Here is a 16,722-nt window from a genome sequence, read left to right as displayed (position 1 = left end):
CCGACACAGACAGGCTGCCCCCATTTTAGTTCCCCTCCTGGCTGCATTGGGAATAGCTGGATCTACTGCTTTAGGAACTGCAGCTCTTATCAGAGGCTCTGAAAATTTTAAGTCCCTCGATATAGACTTAGGAAAACTAGAAAGGTCAATCTCCAAACTAGAGGTTTCACTGGACTCTCTGACAGAAATAGTCTTACAAAACAGACGGGGGTCTAGATCTTCTCTTTCTAAAACAAGGAGGACTTTGTATGGCCCTAGGGGAAATTTGTTGTTTCTATGCAAACCATTCTGGGATAATAAAGGACAGTTTGGCACTAGTGAGAAACAGGTTAAAGGAAAGAGAGAAAGCACGAGAAGCTTCGGGCAATTGGTTCCAAAACCTATTCTCTGGTCCCCTTGGTTGACTACCATCATCTCAGCCATAGCTGGGCCCCTAGTCCTTCTCCTGATTGGGATTACTGTAGGACCCTGCCTCTTAAGAACTCTCTCCACAAGAGTGGAGGTGAGGTCCAGCTTATGGTCTTGCAAGCCCAGTGTGGTCCCTTAGACACAGAAAGGTGGGGAAAAAACCAAGGTCTAATGATGGGCAAGATTGACATCAAACCTGCTAAAACCAGTGGGAGATGTGATAGTCAAGCCAAAGACTTCATCCTGTAAAACAACCATGCCAAGTAGAAGGGTCATGACTGGGGCAAGATGTTCTTTTCCTTTTTCTATAGAAACCTTTAAGAACACGGAACTACCTAATGGGGCATTGTTTCTGTAACTAGGGTAACGGGGCTCTGTTTCTGTAACTGGGGTGACTGGGCTAACTGTGATTGGTTAGGCTTCCTACCACTTGACCCCACTCTCCCGCTTCGGTAACCTGGCTTGCCTTGCATTGGCTAGACCCCAAACATCCCTTTTGCGGTTTTCAGGCTTATAAAGAGAGCCCTTGAAATTGTTCGGGGCTGATCAGGGGAACAGCTTTATGTTCTGGTCAGCCGCCACCAGTGTGTTTCAATAAAGGCTTGATTTGATTATTTGTGAGTGATCTGGAAGTCAGTTTATGAAACCCCGGGATGAAGCTTTAACTGTGACACCTTTCCTCTCAGCATGCACTGGGGACATCTTCCTGATTTTAAAATAGGCAGAATTTGCAGCTATTGCACAAGGTTGCTGAAAAACCTTTTGCAATATTAAATCATTCCCATTATTCCTGAATCTGTGGCCAGGCCCAGGGCACAACCATCAGCATGAATCAGTTACCTGGCGTTGGCCACCAAAGGTTAAATGCTATCCTCTTAAATTTCTTCAGTTATACAAACCTTTTGGACAAGATTTAAATATTTAATTAACTGAATTCCCAAGGCTTTATGTATATACTTTGACTTTAATGCTTAGGGATTTAGGCCAACATCTCTGGGCTCCTATTTTGGTTCATGGGCAGAGGGGTGAGCAGAGGGAGTCCCAGCTCCCCAAGGCCTGACTCTGAGTAACCCCAGTGCCTCCCTTGAAGGAACGAGGCTCCCCGCTGTCCCCACTGTTGCTCAGGCTGCCCTTCGGGGGTCTCACTCTCCACCCAAGAGGTCGTGTAGACAGTTCTCCAAGTGTACCCCATGCCCACCCTGGCTCAGTTCAATTCGCCCCTTCTCCTTACATCCTTGGGATTCTTAAGGGTCTCTGCAGTCTTCTTGGTCAGCCCTTCCTAACCTATCTCTCCATCCGGCCTTGGCTCAGTGTCAAAAGTTCACGGGGAAATAAAGAGAGAGAAAAAAACCCTCAGGGAAGTCCAGGCTGGTGGTGAAGCATCCCCTGGGCATTACCATTTGCTAGCTGTGTGACCTTGGGCAAGTTTCTTAACTGCTCTGGGCCTGAATATCTCTACCTGTAAAATGGAGACAATATTAAGCTGACTTCATTCAGTTGTCCTAAAGATTTAAAGAGTTCATATTTGCAAAATGCTTGTTACATGAAACAAACTTCCTTCTCAGTTCCACTGATCGAACAGCCGTCACCTTGACTTTGATGCCAAGCTGGGGTGGCGGGGGGGGAGAAAGCCAGGCGCCTGCTCTGCTGGTGCAAGACAGTGACTGCAGCTTATGGTCTCTTTTTAAAGGTACCGAGAGGCACGAGCACCTAATGCAGGTTGTTTCCCCATTGTACAGGCAGCTCAGAAAGGCGCAATGACCTGGTGACAGGCCACACGGCAGGTGAGCCGCAGGTAACCTGGGAAATGCACCCTCTGAAAAAGCCACTTCCTGCCTTTCTCCGTCAAGGCCTCTGCTGAACTTGAGTCTGAGGTCCAACCGGCCCCGCCTTCCACGTGGACCACCACAGGGGATGGTGAGCAAAGCCAGGGATCCCCATTAGGGAGGCCCGGGCGCCGTGTCTGGCCCGAGAAATCAGGCAGGAAGATCTGCTCAAGCCACGGACCATGTGGCCTCTTTAGACTCAGCCTCCTCGTGTGAAAGGCCAGAGTCGCTTGCAAGGCCATCGAGTGTGAGCGTGTCCCACCGCACAGTACCAGGACGGTGGCGCCTGCAGAGTTGCAGCGTGGTCATCTGCGGGGGCCATTGTTGGGTTGGACAGGACACAAGGCAGCTGAAGGTAGGTCACCCATTCCCCGTGTTCATCTTCCTATTAGGAAAACTAGCCCCTCTGTGGCTGGCAGGCCGGGGAGGGCCCCGTCTCCACTTCACAGAGAGAAACTGAGGCCCAGAGAGCGAGAAGGAGCCCCCGCCCAACGCCCAGGGCTGGGCCCCGTCAGGACGTCAGACTGCTCCTCGGCCAGCCCCTCCCTTCTGGCTCTCTTTCCCTCACTTTCCCAGAATCTGGTCGCTGGTCACTGTGGCTGGACAGGGCTATGGGCACAGATCTTGCAGGGCCACCTGGGCTTTCCCCTGGCGTCAGCTCAGCCGGGGAGTCCACCCTGGGTACTTCCTGACACAGGTACTTCCTGGGTACACCTGTTGTGCAACAGGAGATTGGGACCTGGGGGACTGCTGGTCCAGGAAGTCCTTCCCAGCCTGCCCCCCTGTCCCTGCCAGGAATGAACTGGCCTCGCCCCAATATCCTCACTGGCCAGGTCACAGGGCCTGCGGATCGGAGACCAGTCTGATTGTAGTGCCACAGCTTTTACACAGCCCCTTCGTCTTTCCCATCTGTCCCTCTCGCTGGTCTGCTCTCCGGGACGCTGACTGGGGTGCACCCCTGGGTCCTGCCCCACCCCCCAGCCGGGTGCCACCCGGACAGCTGTGCTCCAGAGTCCCAACACGGCTCACCCCCGATGTGGCAGCCCCACGCCCTGCTCTTCTGTGCAAACCATGGCTGGTCTTGCTGCCCCTCTGGGCCTCAGACCCCTAGCCTGCCCCGGGCCCATGGGAAGCCCCTTGCTATTTCCAGCGTGCAGACGAGGCTCGTCCCCTCCAGCTGAGTCCTCAGACTTTGAGCCACTCAGACGCACTATCGGATTGCTCCAGAGCCCAGTGTCCCCATACGACTCGACATGGAGAAGGTGCCCAGTGGCTTGTCAAGGAAATGAAGAGGAGAGGTCCTTCAGCAGGTCGGGCTGCTTTCCAGGGGCTGCCCTCTGTGGCTAGAGAGCAAGGCCCCTCTCCTGCCCTCCTGCAGCTGCCTGTGGGGGAACACCCAGGGAAGCACACTGAGACCCCAGGCCACCATCTGAAGGCACAAGGGTACGGAGGTCTCAGGAATGGGTGAGGAAATGGGCCATTCCAGCCCAATTTTGTTTCTGATTATCTGTCCAAGAAACGAAAAGAACATTCTCTCCATTCTCAAGACCTTTTTATTGTTGTTGCTTTGGTTGTTTGTTTGTTGGGTTGTTTGTTTTCTGGTTTTTTTTGTGCACCAGGGGTTGAACTCAGGGGCACATGACCACCGAGCCCCATGCCCAGCTCTAATTTGTGTTTTATTTAGAGACAGGGTCTCGCTGAATCACTTAGTGCCTCACTTTTGCTGAGACTGGCTTTGGACTCGGGATCCTCTTGCCTCAGCCTCCCGAGCCACAGGGACGACAGGGGTGCACCACTCGGAAACCATCTTTCAACCTCAGGAGATAGCACAGTGCCACTGTCCTGGGGACTTCGGTGTGCACCAGAACTTCCGAAGGGGTTTGGCACAGCGCAGGCCATGGGGCCTCAGGGTTTGTGATTTCCCAGTTTTGGGGCCAGGCTGAGAATTCCTGGCTTAAACGAGCTCTGGGTGTGGCTTCTGGTCAATGCACCTCACAGAGCAGCCAGTGGTGCTGGGTCTAGGCCCTGGCTCTGCCTTCGCCTTCCCCTGTGACCCAGGCTCTGCTCTGGGCTTGGGTCACCCTCTATGCAATAGGGTGGAGTGTGCCCTGGATGTGGCAGTCTCGGTGCCTTCCAGACCAGGCATCCCAGCCCTGTAGTACAGCTCCTGGGCCTGGGCAGGGCACCCCTGGGGCTGCTGTCTGGGGCAGGTGGCAGAGCGGGAGCTCGAGGAGGCTGAGCAGTGGGACAGCCGAGGCGGGTTTGAAAACCTCCGGTCCCCAGTATGAAGCCAACTGCTCGAGACCTGTTCCTTCTCTTAGGTAGAAAAGGTTGGAAAGTTCAGATGCATCAACTTCCCAGGGAAGGAGGAGAGAGTTAAGAAAGAAAGAAATCAGAACCCAAGAGTCAGGAGACGTGGATTTCCGACAGTCAACCCAGACAAGTTTAAATGTAAGATAAGTTTTTTTTTTTTCTTTCTTTAAACATATTGCAAATATGACACGGAGCACACTTACACTCAAAAGGTGATTTTTTAAAATCTGAAATTGAAGTTTATTTGAGCACCTTGGGTTTTCATTTGCTGAATCTGGCCCGTCTCTCCCAGGCCTTCACTCCTGCACCTCTTCCAAGGTGGCTGCTTTGTGACTTCTCCCAAGAAACTCCAGGGGACTCAGCCCAGACGTCCATCAGCTGGCCCACAGAGGCGCACGTCTGTGCTCGCCTACGGTTTGGATTAGCTTGACGTGACCATCTACACTCAGCACCACCATGATGGCTCCCCAGTACCCCTTGGGGTTTTGCCTACGGAGCTTCAAGCACACTACAAACAGACAACCACTGGACAGGTGTGTGGGGGGGGTCAGGGTGGTCCCTGTGCCGGGACTGTGCCTGACCCTTTGATGTAAGCTCAGGGTAAACCAGGTACAAGCCAGTGAAGATGAAGTCACCCCTCCAGCTGACCTAAACTACAGGCACCCTCTTGGTCTCACTGCTGCCCAGGACAATGCTTCTGTGAGTAACCCCAGGTGAACTGTGCTGGGGGGCGGCTCCCATCCGTCTTCCTCTTTCCTGATGCTCATTGTACCTCGGGTGCCAGGTGCATTCCCTGAGGCTGGATTGTTCTGGAATAACACAATGGCATCTTGTAGGGAAAAGGAGTGAAGTACCCATATATGATACGGCATGGATGACCTTAAAAGCATCACGCTGACAGAACATGTCACCAAAGGGTACATATTGTAGGATTCCGTCCAAACGAAATATCCAGCATAAATGAAGCAACAGAGGCAGAAAGTTAGGTGGTGGTTTTGTAGGTTCTGGGGAGGCAGCGATGGGAGTGGTTGCTAAAGAGATGTCGGGTTTCCTTCAGGGGGGTGAGAGTGTATGGAACTAGGTGGGGGACAGAACACTGAGAATGTACCAACTGTCATTCATTCCTGGCCAACTCTATCTTATATATATTTTGCCTCAAAAATAACAATTGCTCATGGTAACCTGGGTGTATGTCCTCCCTGTGCATCATGGCTGGATTGTATTCCCCAGGAAATCTGCTGAAGTCCTGACCCCCATCAGTACCTGGGAATGTGACCTTATTTGGAGGGAGGGTCTGAAGGGTATGGAAATTGATAACCCTCAGGACAGGGAAATGACAAACCTCCAAAACTGTCTGACCTGGAGGACGAGGGAGGAGGAAGGCATCCTGAATCCTTCCCAGGACACCCTTTCTCAGTGACAAGGGGTCCCCAGGTTTCACCCCTTCCCAGGTTCATCCCCAGCATGGCCACCAAAGCACACACTCATCCCTCCCCCACAACCGGTCCTGAAGGCTGGGCCCTGTCCCATTGCCAATGAGTCCTGGTCATTAGGGTGTGGCCAAGTCATATGCCTGGTGTCCTTCTGAAAAATGTGAACACAGAGAAACAGGGAGAATGCCCCCTGACCCCTGACCTTTGAGGAAGAGACTGGAAGCCAAGGAATGGCCGGGGCTACCAAATGCTGGAGGTGAGGCCTGGGCACTAACTCTGGGTGGTCTGCCTAGCAGGGGCACTGGCCGGGGTTGGACCCCCATACTGCAAGTACTGATACGAAGGAGGAGGAGGAGGAGGGGGAGAGGAGGAGCAGGAGGAGGAGAAAGGGGAGGAGGAGGAGGAAGAGGAGGAGGAGGAAGAGGATGAGGAAGAGGAGGAGGAGGAAGAGAAGGAAGAGGAGGAGGAAGAGGAAGAGGAGGAGGAGGAGGAGGAAGAGGAGGGGGAGGAAGAGGAGGGGGAGGAAGAAGAGGAGAGGAGGAAGAGGAAGGAGGAGGAGGAAGAGGAGGAGGAGGAAGAGGAAGAGGAAGAGGAGGAGGAGGAGGAAGAGGAGGGGGAGGAAGAAGAGGAGAGGAGGAAGAGGAAGGAGGAGGAGGAAGAGGAGGAGGAGGAAGAGGAGGGGGAGGAGGAAGAGGAGGGGGAGGAGGAAGAGGAACAAGAGGAGGAAGAAGAGGAGGAGGAGGAAGAGGAGGGGGAGGAGGAAGAGGAGGGGGAGGAGGAAGAGGAGAGGAGGAAGAGGAAGAGGAGGAGGAGGAAGAGGAGGAGGAGGAAGAGGAGGGGGAGGACAAGGAGCAGGAGAGGCTGTTGAAGTTGTCGGGTTCAGGACGCACCTTCTCTGGGGGATTTGGAGACAGCCAGGCCCAGGACACCCCGATCTACTTCCGCCTCTGTGCCCTTGGGTGTCACCACCTAGTAGGGCACCCTTGGAGCATCTGCCCTCCACCACACCCTGCCAGAAACTGCCCACCCAGCTTTGCAAAGAAGCACATGACCACAGACATGTCATTCTGTTGCCTCAGTTTTAAATATTTATTTAAAATCCGGAAGGGAAAAGGAGAGGCGGAACGCACTGGGGCTTCCACACACCGACATCGGGACAGACAAACACGAGGACAGCAGATAAACCCGAGATGGGACAGGGGCCCGGTGGAGTCTGGTACCATGGGGACACAGCGCTGAGATGAGCCCCAGAGGGGAGCGCCCAGGCTGGGACAGTGGAGGGGGGCAGTGGGGGCCGAGTGAGGTATTAAATATTGCAGACCAAACCCAATTCCCCAAGAGACACCATTAGAAATACTCAGAGACTTCCATATAATTTTCCTCCTTCCATAAAAATAATTTCATAGTTCAAATAACTTCAAAATCCAACCCAGGCCCTGATAGGGTACAATCCAGATCATTGTGAATGCCACCGCACGCAGGTGGCCAAGAATAATTCTTTTCTCCCCAGCCCCAATTGACACCCACGTTGACAGCGGGTTTCTGCAGAGTTTAACAACACTGAGAAAGCAGGAGGGACAGCTGCCCAGGGGGACCGGCTCCTGGGAGGGAGAGCTGAGCTTCGTTCCCAGTTTCGTGAGATGGTTCAATATTTACATTCCGAGGCTAGCCCCAGCCAACACCGCCCTTGGCACTGGTTTCTCCAAGGTCAAGGCTGCTCCCAGGCCTCTCCAGGGCAACAACCTCCCTCCAGGACCCCGAAGGCCACACCAAGACGCTTTGTACAAGGACAGACATTTCCAAGTCCATAAGTTAAAGGGAAAGCCCTCTTCTTCCGGTTTCTGGTAGGGTTTTTGTTGTTGTTTCATTTTTTCCTTTTCTTTTTTTCTTTTTTCTTTCTTTTTTTTCCTCCTTAGCAGATTACCGGACAAGCATAAAGACAACACTAGGAAGACAGAACGATTCCTCCAAACTTTGTCATTTGGAGGACAGAGAACCATGTGAACTGTGTCCCACATCAAAAAAGTTTCTTCGAAGTCTGTGGCAAAAATAGTAGCACCTTCAGAATCTTAAATAGGTTTTTTTTTTTTTCCTTAAAAAAAAAATCACTTACACTGCGAGACGATTGCGAGCACCGGCGATTTCACAGTGGAGGTAGCAAAAGTGGGGACCCCCCGCCCCAGGATCTCGCCTTCCCCACCCCGCTGCTCTTCCTCACCCTCTCACCTCTTTCCCAGGTGAAAAAATAGTAACACACCTTCTTTGGGTCTGTTTAAATAATAATAATATATATATTCTTCTCTCTTTCCTTCTCTCCTTTTTCATGTCTCCTTTCTAATATTGCACATCAAAAGCTCCCTGGCAGGGCCGGCTGACGGGGTACCCCTTCCCCCCAGCTGGCTTGGACGTGGGGCTCTCTGGGCAGGAGGCCGGGGAGGGAAGCCGGCAGCCACCGGGCTGGGGTCGGCCGGGGGCCGAGGCGGGGTGCGGGCTCGGCAGACTCGCTGGCTCTTTGGTTGGTCTTTGGGGGTGAGCTGCGATGGGCTCTTCCCAAGGACACTCTGTGCCCTGCTACCCCCCTTCCCCTGCTGCTGAGCAGACAAGATCTAGGGACCCCTCGGGCAGAGCAGGGGGCTGCCTCTCCTGGGGCCACCGCCCTCAGTACCCGGCCTGGCCTCCTCCTCCTTCCTCTGCCACAAGGCCACAGGCACCAGGAGGCCAGGGTCAGAGGAAGCACGCAGGGCCAACTTCCAGGCGGTACTGCTTCCCTGGTGAGGCAGGGGGGAGGTTGTCCACACTGACAATGGGCAGCTGCTGGGGGTCCTGCGTCCGGAAGGTGAAGAGCGTCTGGTGCCAGTGGCCATCCAGGACCTGTGGGTGGAGGAAGAGGTACAGGTATCAGGTGCCCCTGAGCCTCCCATCACGCTCAGGGCCTCTGCCATGGCCCTCCTCCTGCTCCGCAAGGCTCCACGCCACTCACCACAGCAATGACCTGTACTGGCACATCTACTTTGCTCCCATATTTTTACTCTCCCGAGTGATGCTTAATGAACAGTAACCAAACCTTTCTGCACATTCTACAGAACGTTCTAGAGGTAAAATTGCTGGACCAAAGAATAGGTCCACATGTGAAGTTTGAGACATGTATTGGATATACATCTATACACAGAAGCTTTCCAGAAAGCTCGACCCATTTCTTTTCTCCAATCGTTTCATACAGGAACGTTGGTCTCCTCACATCCTCATGATCACTGTGCATTATGGTTTTGGTTCAATCGTGTAAAACTGGTTTTTACATTTTGATGATTTTATCTCCCCTCCCCCTGCAAATCCAGCTGGTTTGGAGCATTTAGAAATGACAGACTATCTGGAGAAGAAATGAGCCTGGCAAGGTGGGACCAAAGAAATATGTCCTCTGTCGAGAATTTGCAAAGAAGACGGCTTAGAGAGTTAAACTGGTGCAGAATTAAGCCCATCAGGAGATGGGATCACACATGCAGAACGCTGGCTTTCTTTATCCCACACTCATGGACACACTGTCCCATGTTACCTGCTAAAAAACTTAGTTCTAATATCTATCTCGATTTTTGTGCTTAGTATCAGAATTTATTGCTTTTATCTATTTTATTTTTTTATTTTTATTTTTTTTACAGAAATGGTATTGTCTTAACACAATTTATCAGAAAGACCAACCTTTCCCCATTCACTATTCTGCAAGGCCAACTTTGTCATAAATCATGTCCACACACAAACCCAAAACAGAATTTGGATGTACTGATCAGTGGGGGGAACTCACAAAGACGCCTTAGAGGTGAGTACCTTCTCTATTAGTCTGCATAATTTTTCCCAGCCCAGACCTCCCCTTAGGAAGTTCCTGGAGGAATAAAAGTGAATAAAAACAACTTCTGAAATTGTTCTAATAAAAATATTACATAGAAATAAAAGTGACATACGTCCATACCTGTCGCACGCTGGCACAGTATAGGACTGTTAGACATACAAACAAGTTTTTTCACGCAAGTTTCCCCGTCTTCCATGGGCTCTGCTGATTACCTTACAGCCGTCCATGGACACCTCTGGCCTGAACTGACCCCCAGCTTCAAAGATCTGCCCGTTCCAGGCCCGGAAGCGCACAGCCTGCTTGGCCGGGGTGCGGCCCGTGGTCTCCTGCCACACGGTCATGTTCAGGCAGTGGATGGTGATGTGCTGCGTCACCTCGGAGCTGAGCAGGTGCAGGAAGTTCATCTGGACCCGGCTGACGGCAAACTCCACCTGGGGGAGACGGGGAGACAGACGGTGAGGGGTGGGGTGCAGTGCCTGCGCTCTCAGGGCTCCTGCCTCTCTCTGGAGGGGCCTGGATAAGCCCTTTCCTGGTCAGTTTTCCCCAACCCTCACGTAAGCCCACTTGAAAGACTGGGAAACTGAGGTCCACGTGAGCTGGTCCCCCAGCCCCTCAGCTGCATAATGAGAAAGGTCTGCAGACCCCACAGCAGAAGGATCTCGCCCAAGACGGAGACCCGTGGAGGGCGGAGGAAACGGGAGGCACTTTCTAAGCCTAAGTCCCAAGAGGCTGGGGGGTGGGGGTGCTGGCAAAGGCAGAGCCGAGAGCAATCAGCGAGACTAGGTGCCGCTGAAATCCAGGGCCCTTCCCTGAACTAAGGTGTAGGTAAGTGTCCCAGAGGCCTTTGTGTTGAAGGCTTGGCCACCAATCGTGGGAGGTGGTGGGACCTTGAGAAGTGGAGCCTGGTAGAAGGGAGACAGGTCACTGGGGCTGCCCTTGAAGGGGCTACAGGTTTTTTTGCTGCTTCCCGGCTGCTTCCCTGCTCCCACCATGATGCCCTGCCTCACCACAGGCCTCCAAGCAACGGGGCCAACCAACCACGGACTGGAACTCAGGGCTGTGAGCCAACATAAACCTTCCTCCTTATAAGTTGCCTATCTCAGGTGTTTTGTTACAGTAACACAAAGCTGATTAACACGCCTGCTATTGTTTCTGATGAGAATTGCAACACAAATAGGCAGTCACCGCGCCACCTCCAGCCTTGCCCATATGCACGGCAGGTTTGCCATTCAGCCCCTAGACCTCCGAGCCACAGGAGAGGGAGACTGCAGTGGTCTCTATGGCCCTGCTGACCTGTGAGTTCTGGCTACAGGGGCAGCGGCAAATTTGGCTTCCTCACGCCCAGCTCAGGGGCTGGTACCTGTTGGAGACTTAACAATGACTTGTTGATCCACTGGCTGACAGACTGCCTCCCTAGAGATTCTCAAACTCCAGGAGTGGCATGGTCAGCACACACCTTCTAGAACCTCCCAGAGGGTGGGGGTGGGGCTGGTAGGATGGGATACAAAGGGCTCTGGGTCCCCAGCCCCTGCAGTTAGAGCAGCTTCTCACTGTGGCATGAATCACTCCCTAAAATGCTCCTCCCAGAGAGGCAGGTGGCCAGCGGGCATCGAGCAGGGGTTCAGGATCGCATGTGTCTGGGAGGAATGTTCGAGAGGAGCATTGCACAGATTTGCTTCATGCTGATTGCTCGTGGTTCTGTGAGCCAGGCCTCGTGTGGCTGGCTGACTGCTCTGCTTTAGTACGAGGCAGAAGGGGGGACATTGGAACCACTCCAGACTCGCACAGGTAGAGTCCCCAATGCACAGAGGAGCAAGCTGAGTCTCGGAAAGAGGAGGTCTTTCCCAGGACCGTGCAGTAAGACAGGCAGGGCTCAGAACAGAGCCTGGGTTGGCTGTGGCCCAGGGCAGAGCGGGGCAGACAGGGCCAGCGTAGGGAGAAGGTGGGCACCTTGGAGGCCGTGATGGGCTTCAGACACGTCTGTCCGCCGTGGGTGAAGTTGCAGGAGACTTCAATGGTGTCCGAGGAGCAGCCGAGGTTCGGATCCACCCAGTAGGTGCCTGCAGACAGCACAGGGGGGTGATGCACGGATCTGGGGAGGGGCGCAGGTCAGGTTCCGCAGATGACTCTGCACCTGTGACCCACTGAGCCCCACTTGGGCATGAAGTCGGGGTGAGCTGGGCAGAAAAGGGATTCCCAGGCAACAGAGGGGAAGGGAGCCTTCTAGGCAGAGGTCACAGCTGGAGGAGCCCAGGGCAGAAGGTTCCCTGAGGAGCTCGTCCTATGTCCCCCCCGGGGGGTGTCCATCTTCCAGAGGAGACAACAGGTGAGAGGTGAAGCCAAGGCCCCAGGGAGTGGGGGGTCATCTGCTGACTGCTTCCTCCAGGTCCCACGGCTCCTCTGGGCCCTGCCAGAGGGGCTCAGCCTTCCCAGGCAGCCAAACCAAGAGTGGGACCCAGGCCACCAGTCCCAGCTTCACGAGCCGAGAGGGGAGGTGACTCAGGCGGTGCTGTGACAGGCCCCAGATCACAGATGGGAGAGTTGAGGGAGGTGGAGACCCAAAGGGAAACCCCGGCTCACCCGGGAAGCCTTCCTGGGGCTGAGCTCTCCTGGCCTTTGGGGACTTTTTCTGCCAAAACTCTGTCTCATTGCACTGAAATGGTCGTCCCCAGCCTGTGGATCTGTGGCTCTGGGACAGTGGGACCACTCCTCTGTGTACCCCACAAAATCCTACAGACCAGGAAGTACAGCCTGGCACATGGGAGCTCAGTGACTCAGTCAGTGGCTGTCTGTCTGTCTCCCTAAGGACAGAAACTTGGCCCAGAGGTGCTGAGAACCAAGTACCTCCTCTGCCCGGCTCCTCCTGGAGCTGCCCCCCCAGTGCCACCAGCCTGGGCAGGAAGCGCCCGCTCCCCTGCAGTCGCTCTCACCGTCCGCCATCTTCTGCTCACAGTCCATGAGGTCCCGGCAGACCCGGGCGGGGTTCTCCTTGGTGCCCAGGGGTGTCTTAATGCTCTGGATGAGGTTGCTGAGGTAGTGTAAGGTTTTGAAGATCTCCCCTCCCTGGTCCAGCACCAGCCGGTCTGGATAGCTGTACCCCTGTCATAGGAGAGGCATGGCCATTGGTCCCTCAAGTCCTGGCTGGCCTGAGGTCCTCGCTGCCTGGGAGGGTGCTCAGCTCCCAGGCTGGTGGCCAGGCCAGGCTGCGTCTCTCTCCACTCCACAGATAGAGAAACTGGGGCCAGGGACAAGAGGCAGTGGGTGGGGCTGCCGCCTCGGCTCAGGTTTGAGGAAGCACAGGTGAGGCCCTGTTCTCTGGCACAGGAAGGGCAGAGCCCCAGGAGGAAGGCAGATGGGATGCACAGGACACCACGGCGTGGCCTGCAAGGGAGAGTCCCTGGAGGAGGAAGTGCTGCCTTGGGGGCTCCCGGGCCCTGCTGGGCTCACCTGGGTGGGAGCAGGAGCTCCTGTGACGCACCAAGTCACGCACTGGGACCAACAGACAAAAGTGCCTGGGGGAGGACTGCGGCTCAGAGATGGGGGAGGAGGGGGATGGCCGCAGAGTGCGGGGAGCAGGGCCTTTGGGTGACCCTGAGCAGCCCCAACTCCTCCTGCAGGACCTCCAGCCCCTTTCCAAAGCCACAGATCAGAGCTCAATAAGCCCTCCCCCCAGACCTGGCAGAGGCCACGTGTATGTCTGTGTGCATGCATGTGTGTGCGTGAAGGTGTGTGGGTGTGAAGGTGTGTGCATGTGTGCACGCAGGAGCATGTGTATGTCTGTGTGCATGCACATGGGTATGCACGTATGTGCGTGCAGGTGTGTGGGTGTGAAGGTGTACACATGTGTGCATGCAGGTGTGGTGTGTAGGTATGAACAAATGTTGGTGTGCACATGTGTGCATGCATATATACGTGCATATATGTACATGCATTTGGGTGTGTAGGTGTGCACATGTGTGCATGCAGGTGTGTTAGTGTGTGGGTATGTGCATTCAGGTGTGTGGGCGTACAGGTGTGCACATGTGCGTGAACGTGGGCATGCGGGTGTGCACATGCATGGTGTGAGTCTTCTGTGTGGACAGAGCCCACCCCCAGCCCCCTCTGCAGTAGGTGGGGGCAAGAGGCCATGCTCCAACCAAAGCAATCACAAGAACACAATGTGCCCCTTGCGAAATTCTGACCCCTGGTCTCCGGCACTGTTCTCCTGCTCTGTCCCCTGGCGAGGCGTCCCCCTGCCATGGGGTAACCTTAGGGATGGTGCGTGGGAGAGGAAGAGGGCACAGCCCCGGCAGGCAACCTAGGTCTGCCGTTACCAAGCCAGCTGGCCTTAGTGCACATGAGGAATAAACGTCCACGTATCTGTGGACACTCATCTCCTGCCGTGTGCGAGGCGCTGTGGGGAAGGCGCGGCACGCAAGGCTATTGTTAAGGATGGCCACCGGCCAGCTGCCTCCCTGGGTGTGGAGCAAATGACCTCCTGGGTGGAAGGAAGGGGCCCATCCCTGCTTCTGTCCCTGTGGACTGCGAGCCCAGCAGTTACATAGGAACAAAGAAGCTGGCTCTGGGTGGAGGTGGAGCTGGAGCCGAGAGCTCCCCAACCCGGGGCGGGGAGCCGGGTCCCGGCCGAGCCCTGACCATGGCTGACTGTGAGCTCTCTGCTGCTGGAGGACGGCTGGCCAGGCCACAGGGCGCCCAGGGGAGCGTCTCTCCCTGACTCAGGGCAGCAAGCATCTCCGGACCCCAGAGGCCCTGGAGAAAGCACAGGCCAGAGCGGCTTCTGTGTGCCGGCCGTGTGACCTCGGACCTGCTGCTGCCCTTCTGAACCCCGGGAAGAGCCTCATCTGGGATTGTGAGATGTCATAGACACGGCTCTGACACACTGGTGCAGGCCAGGTGGAGGGCACAGATCACACAAGGGCCGTCAGCCACACTTCTCCCAGGACTGGACACCATGTGGGCAGAGCTCCTGGAGGTACCTCTGGTCGGAGTGCTCCGTTAGTGTCCATCCACGTCTGGAAAGCTGCCCCAAGGTCATCTTGTTGCTGTGCAGGGAAAGACAAAGGGTATATCCTGGTCCCCCAGGCCCAGAAAGTGGGAACCCCAGGGCCCGAGCACCCACTCTCCCACCCCACTTGGTCTGGCAGGATCTTGGTTAATCATACACTCTGCAAACTCCTTCCTCCCATGGAGACAGAGTCAGTGACTGTAGGCACTGACTTTAGGCACTTCAGTGGCTCCCCCTGGCCCTTGGGATTAAGTTAGAACTCCTCCCGTGGTTACAAGACCCAGCTTGAGTGCTGTGCTCCTGAGCCCTGTTTCTCTCCTCTCCCCGGCACATGCTAGCACTGGGCACACTCAGAACTTCTAAGTTCCTAGGTGCCGTGCTGTCTAACCACAGGGCCTTTGAAAGTGTTGCTCCCTTTCCCTGGAAAATTCTTCCCTTCCTCAAATGCACTGTTAGGCTACCTCCTATTCCACTGCTTCTCAACTGGGGTGATGATGCTCCCCTGGGGCATTCGTAATACCTGGGGACATTTTAGACAGGTACAACTAGGGAAGGGGCACTACTTGATCTTCTGGTCAAAGACCAGGAAAGCTGCTCAGCCTCCCACAGGCACAGGATGCCAAGGTCAGCAGTACAAAACTTGGCAGTGGTGGGAGGCCTCTCTGATCCTCCTGGTTCCAGGCCGCTGGGGCCCCTTTCTCTATGCCCCACAGTTCCATGTCTGGGGGGCACTGTACCAGTCTCATGAGCGTCCAGCCCTGCCCCGGGCTGGCAGAGGCAAAGTCTTGCCAGAAGAACAGGGGAGAAGAGATCTGGGGACCGAGTAAAGCCGAGGACCTGGAGGGACACCTCAGGGTCCAACCCAGCCCTGCCACTTCCCATCCACGCCCTGGGTCTCAGTCCTCCCATCTTGAAAATGGGCCTGACACAAAACTCCCCTCAATGAACTGAGGAGCTAACTCATGAGTCCACCCGTGGAAAGCTCTTCTCCCGGTGTCTGGGGTGTAACCAGCAGGCAGTTGATCTAGCTGTCACTCAGAAATTCAAAATCCTCTCCTTTTCTGTATTTTAGGAGAAAAGGCTTTTCTCCTGGTTCCCTTCCCTCCCCACTGTCTCTTATGGATGAGAAGGACGCGGGGATGTGGAGAGACAGTCAGGGTGGCCATTACTGCTTCTGTGACAGTGGACAGAGGGACCTTGAGAAACTGGGAGGAGCTGAGAGGCTGAGGACTCCTGGCCCAGGTGCCATCTCAGCTCGGTCTTCCTGGGGCCCTGCCCGGGAGGGACACTCTCAGGGCTGGATCCAGAGGTCAACCACGACAGTGGAAAAATGGGGACAGATTTGTCCCCGGTGGGGCAAGGCCATGCTGTCAAACAGGGGTGTGGTCCCCATCTGTCCACTTTTCTGACCCTCTTTGGACAGAATCTGAAGCAGGGGATCCTCAGCAACCAGCCCACATGTCGGGGCACAGACAGGACCAGGGGCCAGCAGCTGGGCAGGACCCTGGACTCATGGTCCCCAGATGCAAGTCCAGCAAGAGGAACACTCAGCTTTCCTGCCTTGTGGCCCCAGGCCCCTCCTGTGGCCTAGGGTCCAGGGCTTCCGCCAAGGAACGAGAGGACAGGGGCATCCCTGGGCCCGGCTTAGGGTTCTGGCCACTGTGGCCAGACAAGGCTGTTAGCTCTCCCCTTCACCTCCCAGGCCTCTCCCCAAGTGACCAAAGAGAACATTCTCCAACTTACAAGCTGGACTGGACGCCCTGGAGGTCCCTGTAAAAGAAGATGGTGGGTCAGCACTGGATGGGCCCGGTGCTGAAGCCCCGGCTGCCAGGAGAGTGGTGGGCCGTGGGGCAGGTGAAGACCGCCAAGTCAGTGTCTGTGCTGCCGCAGGCCGGG

General features: G+C 55.2%; 1 protein-coding gene and 1 long non-coding RNA gene across 9 annotated transcripts in view; one reads left to right on the top strand and one right to left on the bottom strand.

Moving 5' to 3' along the window:
* The first annotated feature begins 648 nt into the window (after nucleotides 1-648).
* Nucleotides 649-6,321, top strand: LOC124097108 (uncharacterized). Of its 7 annotated transcripts, none has more exons than XR_009227421.1 (4): nucleotides 649-1,025; nucleotides 2,148-2,325; nucleotides 2,432-4,685; nucleotides 4,840-6,321. It is a non-coding gene; the product is annotated as an uncharacterized LOC124097108 (long non-coding RNA). The 7 variants fall into 7 exon arrangements; XR_009227424.1 differs by having other exon boundaries at nucleotides 649-2,325; nucleotides 2,432-3,677; nucleotides 3,919-4,685; XR_009227422.1 differs by having other exon boundaries at nucleotides 650-2,325; nucleotides 2,432-2,589; nucleotides 2,811-4,685.
* A 721-nt stretch (nucleotides 6,322-7,042) lies between these two features.
* Nucleotides 7,043-16,722, bottom strand: part of Col27a1 (collagen type XXVII alpha 1 chain) — a 125,939-nt gene continuing 116,259 nt past the window's right edge. For both annotated transcript variants that reach the window (XM_046451416.2, XM_046451417.2), the window contains 6 exons: nucleotides 16,570-16,596; nucleotides 14,798-14,863; nucleotides 12,752-12,920; nucleotides 11,772-11,881; nucleotides 10,034-10,252; nucleotides 7,043-8,851 (listed from right to left, as the gene is read on the bottom strand). In XM_046451416.2, coding sequence (XP_046307372.1) covers nucleotides 8,705-8,851; nucleotides 10,034-10,252; nucleotides 11,772-11,881; nucleotides 12,752-12,920; nucleotides 14,798-14,863; nucleotides 16,570-16,596 — 738 coding nt within the window. In that variant the 3' untranslated portion in view covers nucleotides 7,043-8,704. The remainder of the gene's footprint in view (nucleotides 8,852-10,033; nucleotides 10,253-11,771; nucleotides 11,882-12,751; nucleotides 12,921-14,797; nucleotides 14,864-16,569; nucleotides 16,597-16,722) is intronic.

Source organism: Marmota monax, unplaced genomic scaffold, assembly GCF_021218885.2.
Source record: "Marmota monax isolate L192 unplaced genomic scaffold, Marmota_monax_Labrador192_F-V1.1 WCK01_AAM20220418_F8-fsc00020, whole genome shotgun sequence".
Taxonomy (NCBI): Eukaryota; Metazoa; Chordata; class Mammalia; order Rodentia; family Sciuridae; genus Marmota; species Marmota monax.
The sequence above is the reverse complement of the archived record's forward strand: the minus strand, read 5'-3'. Positions and strand labels throughout refer to the sequence as shown.